The sequence below is a fragment of the Punica granatum genome, chromosome 8, assembly GCF_007655135.1.
Source record: "Punica granatum isolate Tunisia-2019 chromosome 8, ASM765513v2, whole genome shotgun sequence".
Lineage (NCBI taxonomy): Eukaryota > Viridiplantae > Streptophyta > Magnoliopsida > Myrtales > Lythraceae > Punica > Punica granatum.
Window position 1 is genome coordinate 22,686,435 of NC_045134.1, and position 12,640 is coordinate 22,699,074.

The following is a 12,640-nucleotide window of genomic DNA, read 5'->3' on the forward strand; positions in this document are numbered from 1 at the left end:
GATGCATATTTCTAATTTATTAAGAATTACGAAGTTATGCAAGTTGAAGGACAATGTAACGAAAAAACATGTATTCTATTTAACTGCTAATAATTATGAAATTTGCTACTCCCGACAAAAATTGAGCTTTGAAAGTGATCAAAGGGAAGGTTTCTTAGGTATATACATTTGCTAGCTTATGTTTTTGATTATTTAACAACAAAGCCTCGTCAGTTAAAGAGATTACTAAATTAGCTATTCTTTGAATATAAGTGGTATAAATGGGGCCCACTCTTTGATTTTGTATGAGTTATTTTGTTTTGTAGTTGGTAGAGTTAAGTTAGAATTGTGATTCTAAAATATAATCTTGAAACCAAACAAGCCTTAAGTAATTAAGCGAATGTTTCTTGTTTGAGTGGAATTTTTGCAGTCCATCTAGTACATAACTATATATACGAAGTATGATATGGGGCACAACATGTAGGAAAATAAGATATATACATCCGAGGCTTGTCAAATTTTCTGGTAGCTCCTCAATGTAAGGCACAACAAATTTGTCAAATATACATATACCACAATGTATAGTAAAATATGGCAAAAAATATAGAAAATAAAACAAATAGTGACCAATTAAATAGAACAACGAGAATGAAACGATCGAGTGCAATTACAATATAATCATATATACGAATATAAGATTGAAGAGAATAATATTTTGTCAAGAAAAAATAAAACGACGTATTTACCATATAAAGTGTTTGATTCTTCATAAATCATAGCCATGTACAATAGTAGATCTTCGACGGGGTTGATAGCCTTGTTTAGTTAAAAAATTACATGAAGCCTAGTTGGCCAATCTCTGCGTACCATGTGACACCATTAGGTTCGCCTAGACGCATCCGGTTAAAATTGACGGATGTTATAACGGTGGGCTAAATGTAATAATAAATCAATAGTTGGTGCGTTTCCTTGCAAACCGAGAAAGTTTGGTGCAAAAAATAGAAAAGTGGAAAGCGAGTTACCCTTAGAAATAGAGCCCACATTCCACGGCATAAGAAGTATCAACAGTCCCACGTGGTACGTTCTCATTGGTCTAAATACCCACAACTTCGCTCCCATTGGTCAGTTTCCATAAGAACCACGTAGGAAGGAAGCACTGGTGTGACGAGTGAGTGGGTCGTCGTCGTCGTCGTCGGGGTCCTCCTTCCACCGGCTTCATTAGTCGTTAATTCCCACCGTCTCCCGTGCTCTGCTCTGCAGCACAGCCACCGCCAAGAAGCGAAGATCTACGTTAAACCCCACTCTCCCGGTGTAGCGGAAGACATTGGGGCAGGATCTCGCCTCGCATAAGGGAGCAACAAACCCTAGGTTGGTCCGGCCCCCGTCGGAGAGATCCGACTCTCTCCATGGCGCATCTCGGGACGAAGCTGCTGTTCCTATTGTCCGCTCTCTGCTACGCCCTCATCGCAGCCGCAGGGTATGCATTTGATTCTGCTCGCCCACATTCTGCACTGCTGATACGCCTTTTCCTGAATGCTTGCTCAAATGGTTTGATCAATGATTGCAGGAACAATTACTATGATATACTGCAAGTGCCGAAGGGTGCTTCGGACGAGCAGATCAAAAGATCGTATCGGAAGCTCGCGCTGAAGTATCATCCTGATAAGAATCCTGGCAATGAGGAGGCTAACAAGAAGTTTGCCGAGATTAATAATGGTAAAGATATGAACTTTTTTAGTTTGAGGCTTTGAGTTGAGGTATAAACTAGTTCGTACTTCTCGTGAAACAAATTGTAATGGTTTTGAAACGATGAATTAGCATACGAGGTGCTATCCGATAGCGAGAAGAGGAACATATACGACAAGTATGGAGAAGACGGTCTTAAACAGTTTGCAGCTGGCGGCGGCAGAGGGGGAGGAATGGGAATGAATCCCTTTGATATTTTTGAAGAGTAAGTCTAACGATCTATTCTGAAAGAACATTGATCGAAACATAAGTTGCTTCCATGAGATCTCTGTAGCACATTACAACAGCTTGTTGTTGAAATGAATTGTGAAGAAAGCAATAGGACTAAGAGTGATAGCTAGTTGTATCTTCAGCTTATCGTTATTTAAGAAGATACGGATGCACTTCCCATTATTCTTTCCTTCTCCTGATCTTGTCGGGTGGAGTCATAAAGTGCGACGTGGTGCACGGGGTATTATGTTGCGATTTCTTGTTCATTTGTCATGGCCATGCTTCTATGCTGTGTACGATGTTCTGTTTCAGTTTTTTGTGATGTCTTATGCAACCTAAGCTGTACTAACTTTTAAGTATTGTTGATTGATCGGGAAAAATTTTGTTTAAATGCATGAATTTTCAATCATGTTTTTTGAATAATTGATAAACATGATGGGTCTTGTGGTGTGCCACTAGTCCTATTTCTCTGTTCCATAGTTTTCTCATGGTATTGGTTTTTTGGTCTTTCACTATTGGAGTTTTGCATATCTAATTTCTTCTTGTTATATGTTTAGCAAAATCTCTTTGAAATATAGGTGAAACCTCTAGTTATTGTTAGGTTACTAACTTCTCAGCGTTATTATCTCCAGCTTTTTTGGAGGAGGAAGAGGTCGCGCAGAAGAGGAAGAGCAAATTCCAAAAGGTGATGATGTAATCGTTGAGTTGGATGCTACATTGGAAGATTTGTACATGGGAGGTACATTGAAGGTAAACATTACGGTGGACACTTTATAGAAGCTTCATCTTTATGTTCTGAGGAGAGTTTAGGAGGCGGTTACGGCCATCTTTGTCATTCTTTAAGAGGAAGTCTGTCTGACAAATGATTTGCATTTTCTTGTAAAGTTAAGATAATGTAGCTGTATTCTACTTATATCATCAGTTATTCACAGAACTTTTAACAGATTGCTTGCCAAGAATACTGTTTTATCCCTTTAGTAAACATATTAGATAGTTTTTTTATATGGGCATTTCTCTTAGGATCTCTGACCTTCTAGTCGATATATTTGTTCCATATGGTGTGATGTGTGTGTTCTGTATGATATGTATTCTAGGTCTGGAGGGAGAAAAATGTAATAAAGCCAGCTCCTGGAAAGAGACGCTGCAATTGCAGAAATGAGGTCTACCATCGGCAAATAGGTCCAGGGATGTTCCAACAGATGACTGAGCAGGTATATCTCATTCTTCTATTTGGTCTTCTTTCCTTTCAATATTGATGCATAAAAATTCTTTTTCTGGTAGCAGCTCTTATATATCTGTTTTTCTTGATGTTTAACTCTTATTATCTTCCTAACAATGCAAAAATAGCTCGGTGCCTTTTTCAGCCATTATGTTTATCTGCTTCCTGTACCTGATTCTATGTGAGTTGACACTAGTTTCTAGCTATAATAATTTCTTAACTGTCTTCTTCCAGGTCTGTGAGCAATGCCAAAATATCAAATTTGAACGGGAAGGATATTTCCTGACTGTTGATATCGAGAAGGGAATGCAAGATGGTCAAGTAAGTATTTACTAATCTACTTTATTATATTCAACTTAGGAGTTAGGCCCCATTTCATAAATTTTATGGTTGCTGTTCTGATACTCTCTGGTGTCGTTTTATAATTTATCTTTCTTCACATATGTTCCATTTCGCCATCTCTAGCAGTCTTTCTTCACATATGTTCCATTTCGCCATCTCTAGCAGCAAGTATTAACTTCATTGCCATCACTATCTCTCTTAGATGGCTTCCGATTTTCTTCTGTGGTCACATCGACTTTGGACTTGTGCATAAAGAGAATATTTGCTTAACTAATAACTTCATTTCCTGCAGGAAGTGGGCTTTTTCGAAGATGGTGAGCCTAAAGTTGATGGAGAATCTGGGGATTTGAAGGTAAGCGTGTAAACTCATCTCCTAGAATGATGTGGCAAACCTTCCTTTCTCCGGGTACTGATTTTTGTTTCCTTCCAGTTCCGCATTCGCACAGCTCCACACGATCACTTCAGACGGGAAGGAAATGACTTGCACACTACAGTGACCATTACACTGGTTAGTAGTCCTAAAATTCCGTCTTCTTGCTTCCCCTTTTGCCAGTCCTCTTATTATGCTTTACTTATGAACCATTAATTATATCCTCAGGTTCAAGCTCTTGTTGGTTTCGAGAAAACGATAAAGCACCTCGATGACCATCTTGTGGACATCAGCACGAAGGTAAGATGAACTGATTCCCGAAATTGATCATTTTCTAGCTATTGACAAAAAGTGAGAAGTTACTAGCATAATAAAAATACTGAATCCCAATCTTTGGCTCGGTTTCGTTGTCACCTCAGGGGATTACCAAGCCGAAGGAAGTGAGGAAATTCAAAGGGGAAGGGATGCCTCTGTACTTGAGCACGAAGAAGGGAGATCTGTATGTCATCTTCGAGGTCCTATTCCCCACGTCCCTAACAGAAGATCAGAAGACGAAGATCAAGGCTGTCCTAGGCTAGACTACGTTGTGGGACTGAAACTCTTTCTTGGAATCTCGGATCGAAAGGCTTAGAAATCCTTGAGGTGTTTTCCAACCCTTTTTGTTTCGACATTTCCTAACAAAACTAGATTAGTAGGGAAGCACTTTTTTTCTTTTTAGAGTCTACATAGGTTGTCTTTGCTGTAATTCTAATGGTTCCTGCATTACGGGGCTGCCATGAATTTTGTATACTCTCATTTATCATCTTTGCTTCCTCTTTCTCATCGACCAAGGTGGGGAATGAGGAATGAGAAATATCATCGTGAGATACTTACCGTGATCTTGCTTGTCTGTTTCGTTCATCGGTATGCTTCTGTGTGAATTTCTTCTGTTTGATGCAGTATGATATGCCGAGAATCCTCGACAGTTGAGATCCTTGGCTGGAATTCAAGAGAATATGAGATTGTCGAGAATATAGGACCTTCAGCGGGTAATTGTCGTTGACAATGATCAGCTATTGTATGTACCAAACTGCAGAGGATCGGACTTGATCGAGGTCTTGCCCCTGAATAAATAAAGGAAAAGGTCCGCAGATTTTAGTTTCTTTTTCTTTAGTTAACAGCCTTCGCCCAAAACAAAAGAGAGAGGCCTCGGGTTTATACGAGGGAAAGAGGATTAATCGATAACTATGATCGTAAGAATTATTATCGAAAAAGACACTTTGCTCATTGAATTTTGAATCAAGCGTCATTTTACTTTCTAAAATTTTTTTATGCTAGTTTGCGCACTTGAGATTTTAAAAATGAATCACTTTGGTTACTAAAATTTGAATTCAATGTCATTTCCGCTAGAGTTTTCTGTGTGTTACTTTGGCCATTCAAGGTTTTAAAAGTGAAATATTTTGGCATCCTGTTATATTATAACGTTAATTTCAAATTGGAAACTAAATACATAGATCATACTTACTCATGCCGTTGTCATGAACCTGAGCTTCAATGTCGGAAATTTCGACGGTGAACGAGTAGAGAAGAACGATTAGAGGTAGGAGGGCAATTGGGGGAGAGATTGAAACGATGAATTTAGTAGAGGAAGTCTTCGACGTCATGGGATCTACCGAAGCGGTGAGCTGGGTTTGGAACCGTCCTCGTTTCAACGTAAACTTGTTTTGATTTGATCAACACGGCACAAAAAATTTATTTCATAGAAACAAAATTATCTTTGTCAAGATAGAACAACTATTTTCTCGAAAATAGGATTAGTTACGTTGTTGCTCTGATTTTGTTTTGTTGTCTCGGAAACCTTTGATGGTCAGGTAATAGGGAAATCATATGGATCACCGGGGAACGAAAACAATGTGAAAGTACAAGTTATGTTACGTCAACTTAACTTTGTTGCCACAAGAACTTTGATGTTCACGTAATTAATGGATTCGTATATTTTACGCGATCAGCAGTCATAGGCGCATTTAAAAATCTGTTCATAGAAATAACAGTTTTTTTTTTCATTGGAATTCAGGACTCTTCCAGATTGCTACATCAACAATTTAGCAAAATTTCATGCTTCTAATAAGATATGTTAATTAATCGTCTTGGTTCGGAGCTGAGAAGGTGGCTTCACATGCTGTTGTCTAATTTAGTCCTCGACCACATCCGAAAGCGCGTTCTATTTCGTGGGTAGCTATACGAAATACATATGCTTTAAATTATCGGAATCCTGACATGCGGATTTGGCATTGTTGATGCAAACTGCAGTGAGGGGGCCGGATCCCATGTAGTACCTCAGAGTCCAATTCTTTAGATCAATAAAGTCTCACTTTTTTTTTTCTTTTTTTTTTTTAGGACTTTTTCATAAGTAGTGGGTGCCCTTATTTAATTCCAGTTTTGTGCTGCTTTTTGGTTTTCTTTGTTTTGCTTTTTAGTCTTAACTTACTTGATGACCTCAATGTATATATGAACTTCTGAATTAGCGTCTTGGAATAAATCTGTGTTTATGTTTGCACTACGGAAGATGTTATGGAGAGTATGACAATTTAGTCTGGGTACTGTGAAAGTGTTGTAAAAAGAAATTCTCTTGAACGTGGTAAATTCGGTGTAAACCGTATGCTTAGACCGGGGGAAGGGAATAGGTTGCGTCTGGAAAAGAAAATTTATAAAAGGTCTAAAGAAAATGAAGTCTTAATAAATTGGATTCAAAAGAAATTTAGCACAAAAAAAAACTAGAAATCCCTTATCAATTTTCTATCTGGATGATACATTATGAATAATTTTGGCATAATTACTATATATATATACACAATTAAGATGATGTTATCATTTATAAGACTTGTATCATTAAGTTGGTTCCTAGAAAGTCATTTTCCTACATTCCAATTTTGGTTGCATTACATAATTAAAAACTAAGCATATTATTGCAGAAGTCGATATTAACAGTGCGTCGAAAATCCTAGCAAGCCGAGTACTTATTATATATGTACATGGTGTATAAAATTTTATATTAATACTAGTCGTGGAGACCGTGCGTTGTACTTAATAGAATTTAATAAATTTTTTTGAAGAATTTTATAATATAGTATCTTAAACATTTGTGTATGTCAATATACATATCATTATAATTTATATTTCCTTTAATATTATTATTTATGAGATTAATAATAACTTTGATCATAGAGATTATGAAAAAAAAAATCTTATTAAAAAAATGAAATTAGTATGTTAGTGTATAAGTTATAAAATGAGGAAAAAAAAAGAAAAACTCACGTTTTTAAAATTTAAAATTGAAGAGTTCACATCTACCTTCGCAAAATAATAGACAAGTTTGGTCTTTAACATTGTCAATATTTGTATGGTTTTTTTGATAAATTATATTTGTATGGTGTTATATTGTATTACAAATTGAGCTTTTGAAAAAAAATATTTTTATAATTTTGTTCTTGGATAAAATTAATGCACCCAAAAGGATAAAATTAATTCATCTTTTATTATTCTTTTCAATTAATACATCGAAGTATATAACTACTATATCTATATATATGTATACCATGATGATTAAACTTCCAAGCAGAACTATCAAGCATAATTAAAATAGAGAGACATGATTAATAGAGCATAACCATCTCTCGCTTCTATTGTCTTCCTCAACAATACATACGGTGAGCAACAAAAATTATTATTATTATATATATATATATATATATTCAATTGGAGTTGGAAAGATAAATAATAATGAACTTCAATTAATTAATGTTGAGTCAAGAATAAAGGAATTTAATTATGAAATTTGCACACAGAAAATTATAAGCCAATCAATGTATATATATGGCAGAATTAATATATATATATATATATATACACGGTTTCATCCAAAAGAAATTAATATATATTTATATATATATTTATATGTAGCATGCAAGTCATTGAGATGCAAATTGATTAAATGGTAATCTTGGAACATGCGATGCTAAGCCATGCTACACTAAGATCAAATCAGGTTAACATGGAATGAAAATAATTTTAAAGAATTCCACCAAATATGAACCATGGTTCTCGTGCATGAGAGACGTACCTGTGATTTTCTTGTAGTTTTTGCAGGTCGATGGAAGCAGAACGGTAAAATTAGTAAGAAGCAAAAACCACAGGAGACTCGGTGATGCAAACCTCCGATCATGAACCTCCAACACACCTCGATTTAAAAGGAATATACTGGATTTATATGTAGAGAATTATGGATATCTATTACCTAGCTTGGGATTTCCGATATACTTAGTTGATCCATAGAACTTGACACTTTAGGAAGTAAATATGATTTTGTGCAATTGATGACGGTTTGATAAAGAATTTCAAAATATTTTGTTGATAATTTTATAACCAAATATAATTAATTTTCGAAAATTTTGTTCGGAAGATTTTATTGATAATTTTATAACATAAAATAATAAAAATAAAAATTTTAACTCAAAATCTGAGAAATTTTCATTCAGAAACAGAGTGGTCTGAGGCCATTTGGTTGGACCCACCTAGTACCTTGTTTATATATATATATATATAAAAGATAACATAGTTATGACTTTTAATTCTATTTATTTTTCAAAATACTAGTGAGGGGGGATGAAGGAAGAGATGATTCGGATATTAATTAATGGCCGTAACACTGAAGCTTGGTGAATGATTTTAAGCTAAGAATATGATATCATTCTTTGTCTCTTAGCTAAGTTAACATACATTCAAAGGCAACTCCAAATTGTGACAAGAGGTGCTTAGCATAATAAAACTGAACAACTTCGCAATTCTTTGATCTTTGCCAGACATCAACTGTAAGACTGAGATACTTTTAACCAAAAAACTGGAACAAGAAAGAGACCGAAATGAAAGAATTTTAATCATAAAGGAGAAGATTCGAATATTGATGTAGCTTAAGTTGAGAACATGATATCATTCTTTGCCTCTTAGCTAAGTCACATAATACTCAAAGGCAAACTGATCAGGCAAACTCATATTTTGGACACTAAATTCATCTTCTGAAACTGTTACAGTCATCATTTTCAACTTTCAGTCAAAAGACCCAAATGGCGGATATCGCGAACAATGTGTTTGGCGCTTGCCTCACGTGCTGGGATCGCACGGCGAATTACCGGAGGTACATCAAGAGTCTTGGTGACAATTTGACCGCCCTCGAGAGCAAGATGGCAGACCTGCGATGTGCCTATGATAATGTGAACCGACTGGTCTCAACAGCTGAAAAAGGAGAACGATGGATCCGAACGCCCATCACGGATGGCTGGTTGCAGAGGGTGGAAACCCATAGGAAGGAAGCCGAAGAGATTCTGGTCAAGGGGAAGGAGATGATGGGAATGACTTGCCTGTGCGGACTCTGTTTCAGCAACTGCCGCTCACGTTACAGGCAGTCGAAGCTTGCCGAGGCAAAGAGAGATGATATAGAGACCGAGTTGGACCTAAGCCGTACCTTCAGGGTCAAGGAAGATGTTGCCTACGAGCCTGCTGATTTGATGCTCGAGAGATCTCTCGAGGCTCTCAGCCGCAAGAGAGATGAATTGCACAATGTCTTTGAGACCGTGAAACAACGAGTTGAGAAGAAGGAAGGTATGCACTTGGTACGAACACCTGAAGTGGGCGGCTGGTTGGAGCGAGTGCAGCTTCTTCTCGAGAAAGAAGTGAGAAAGATTCTCGAGCAAGGGGCACAGGAAATGGAGAAAGGCTTCCAGGGAGTTGGAGGGGACTCTCTCTCTCAGTCTCAAAGGTAAGATTCATCTTGCAGTCTGCTTGAATGTATTAGTTTACAACTCATGTCCTCATCTTGAGGATCGGGCTCAAATCTTGACTAGGTTGATCCTGCTATGAAAACTGGTCCATTTCATTGCATTTCTAATCTCTTCATCAACAGGAACTCTACATCATATTATCAGCTATCAAAGCATGCCGAGGAGAAGCGAGCCACTTTGGAAGAAGAGCTTCGCAACGCCAGAAGTTTCGCAGTTTTCACCTACAAGCCAGATGATCCCCTGTTGGTTGAGATACCTCTCGAGCCGCCAGTGGGCTTAGAGTCCAGCTTTGAGGAGGTATGGCATGGGCGGTGTGGGAAAGACCACCCTCCTAAAGAAAATCCACAATGAATTCCTGGGAATTCAGAATGATTATGATATTGTTGCTTGGGTTGTGGTGTCCCAACCAACTGATCCTAGAAAAATTCAGGGAGCCATCTGGGAGAAACTGCATCTCCTTAGATCTGAATTTGATCGCAAGAGTGAATTGGATAGAGCTAGCAAGATATTGAACATTATGAAGAGAAAGAGTTTTCTGCTCTTTTTGGATGACGTATGGGAGGAAATAGATCTCTTGAATCTTGGCATTCCTTCTCCCGATCATCAACACAAATCAAAGATCATCTTCACAACCCGATCAGGGGAAGTATGTGATCTAATGCGAGCTGAGAGGACAAAGAAGATTGATTGTTTGCCACCAGATAAAGCCCTGAAACTATTCCGAGAGAAGGTGCTTAAGAGAACTCTGGGTTGCAGGGTGTACGGGTTTGCGGTCACTTATAATCCCGAAGCCATCATTGAGGAGAATTGGAGGAGATAAGCGTGGTCAAGGGAGAATCATACGGTTGCGTCGGTGAGACTGGGAGAAGTGATGGATCAGGATCTCCTCATACTCTTCCTTCTTCTTATTATCCTGAACTAACTTCAACTTCAAGTTGCCTGGAAAGTCAGAACTGCTTCCGTAGCCTCAAAACGATATTCATCATGAATTGTGGAAGGTTAAAAGAAGTGACAGCTGTAATTTATCATGCTCCCAGCCTTACCGACCTCTCAATCCTTTACTGTTCCTCAATGCGGGAACTGATAAGTGGGGATGTTGAAGATTCCCACGTGGACAGAACGCTCTCATGCCTCATCCACCTTCAGTTAATAGGTCTTCCGAAATTGGAGAGCATCTGCAAGAAAGCGCTGCCCTTTCCTTCCCTGAAATTGTTAAAAGGTCTGGAAATGCCCAAAATTATTAAGGCGAATTGAAGGAGGAGAGAAGTGGTGGGATGGGTTGCGGTGGGATGATCCCGAGACCAAGCAATACTTCTCTACCAAGTTTGTCGGCCATTACCGCCATTTAAAAATTGATTACAGGAAGAAAATATTTTTTAATTCCCTCCATGTATATTATATTGAGAAGCAATTGAATTAACTATTCTAATAATGTAGCATGCGCAACACGCGGGCATTTATATTTTTAAATTTCGAAGTGAACCATGATATTCGAAAGTCCAATTGGATTTCGCCTAATCTAGTCGAACCGGATCGGTCCACAAAGGAATAAGACGTTTACATTTTTAATTTTTAGTTAATATTATTATTATTAGTAATGTCAAAAGACACGAAACTGTCACAACTTGAAATGTCAACTGCATTTTTCTTAAAATTCTTAATTATCCAAATGAAATATCAACCCGCTAAATATATTCTAATATTCCCTACATGACCAGCCATAAATATATATATATATAGAAACCACCAATCTTTCTTCTTCTTCTTCTTCTTCCTTCTTCTTCTTTTTTTTTTTTTCTGGTTCAAAGAAACCACCAATCGTTACAACGATAACTACTGTACAGTTCTCGTAACATCCCAAGAGCAGTTAAACAAAGTCTTCCAGCCCAGATGATGTATAGCGAACCCTTTATATCTTAGCGGTACTCAAGCATGTAATACATCCTCTGGGTTCGCTATCTCTAAGATATATCATGCTCTCAGCCTTAGCCACCTCGAAATCCTGAGTTGTTCGGCGATGCAGGAACTGATCAGTGGGGATGTTGAAGATTCCCATATGGACAGAACGCTCTCATGCCTCATCCAGCTTCAGTTAATAGATCTTCCAAATTTGAAGAGCATCTGCAAGAGAGCGCTGCCCTTTCCTTCGCTGAAATTGTTAGAGGTTAAGAGATGCCTAATACTGGAGAAGCTCCCACTGGGTAACAACAGCAGAGTCAGTGCAAGACAATTGAGCCGAATTGAAGGAGAAGGGTTTTGGTGGGATGGGTTTTCGTCAGCTGTCAAGTTCTCAAGCTAAACTATGCTATGTACTCGCATAGCATTAGAAAGGTCCTCGCTATTTGTTAGATCTTAAGCTGACAGAATCTGTAATGAACTCAAATCGAGCAATTACCTTTCTTCTGTAAACTCGTAAATGCAACTTAGAATAAGCTGTTGTTTGCATTTGATAGAGCCTCCTTAGTATCGTCAAATCCCCAAGCTAATTTCTGCGGTTATGCATCCTAAGCCCTCGATAGCTGATTGTTCGTTCTGGCAATGCAAAGATCTAAGAAGCAAGCAAAAACTGTTTCGTTAAATTCCCGACTGAGCTGTATTGGCAAAAACTGTTGCTGCTTTAAGCTTTTCTCTGAGTTGTGTCAGTTTGTTCACCTCTATAGTCTGTCTCGCTAGTTAGTACGATGCAATGTATCTTTGTATTAAAGGAAGTGGCATCAATATCTGTTCTTTGTGATAATGGAGAGTTCGGCATTGGAAGTGCAACAAGAATTGTATTGACAGCAACTGCAAACAGTATGAACCAAAAAAAAAAAAACTAGAGAATTTCCAGAACCGAAAAAGGACTTTCTGTGTTCTTGTTTGTTAAACACTCACTGTTTAAATCATCAGTATTTAAATGTCCGGAATACAAGTTATGAAACAAACTGGAGCACAAGCAACATTTAAATCCACATCCAGATT

General features: G+C 37.6%; 2 protein-coding genes across 2 annotated transcripts; both read left to right on the top strand.

Moving 5' to 3' along the window:
* The first annotated feature begins 1,045 nt into the window (after positions 1-1,045).
* Positions 1,046-4,744, top strand: LOC116189382 (dnaJ protein ERDJ3B). Its single transcript, XM_031519040.1, has 10 exons — positions 1,046-1,456; positions 1,547-1,695; positions 1,798-1,930; positions 2,568-2,685; positions 3,030-3,146; positions 3,389-3,475; positions 3,789-3,848; positions 3,927-4,004; positions 4,095-4,166; positions 4,286-4,744. Exons 1-10 carry the CDS (start codon positions 1,386-1,388, stop codon positions 4,442-4,444), a joined length of 1,044 nt encoding a protein of 347 aa, XP_031374900.1. The 5' UTR covers positions 1,046-1,385; the 3' UTR covers positions 4,445-4,744.
* A 4,136-nt stretch (positions 4,745-8,880) lies between these two features.
* Positions 8,881-10,707, top strand: LOC116187070. The gene is made up of 2 exons (XM_031515658.1): positions 8,881-9,657; positions 9,802-10,707. The coding sequence occupies exons 1-2, from the start codon at positions 8,966-8,968 to the stop codon at positions 10,028-10,030; spliced, it is 921 nt and encodes a 306-aa protein (XP_031371518.1). The 5' UTR covers positions 8,881-8,965; the 3' UTR covers positions 10,031-10,707.
* Positions 10,708-12,640: the final 1,933 nt, after the last annotated feature.

Excerpts from the sequence above, each read along its gene's own strand:
- LOC116189382 (XM_031519040.1), top strand. The coding sequence starts at position 1,386 with ATGGCGCATCTCGGGACGAAGCTGCTGTTCCTATTGTCCGCTCTCTGC. Across the intron at positions 1,696-1,797 it reads GTTTGCCGAGATTAATAATG|CATACGAGGTGCTATCCGAT; the intron begins GTAAAGATATGA and ends ACGATGAATTAG. Across the intron at positions 4,005-4,094 it reads CTACAGTGACCATTACACTG|GTTCAAGCTCTTGTTGGTTT; the intron begins GTTAGTAGTCCT and ends TTATATCCTCAG.
- LOC116187070 (XM_031515658.1), top strand. The coding sequence starts at position 8,966 with ATGGCGGATATCGCGAACAATGTGTTTGGCGCTTGCCTCACGTGCTGG. Across the intron at positions 9,658-9,801 it reads TCTCTCTCTCAGTCTCAAAG|GAACTCTACATCATATTATC; the intron begins GTAAGATTCATC and ends CTTCATCAACAG.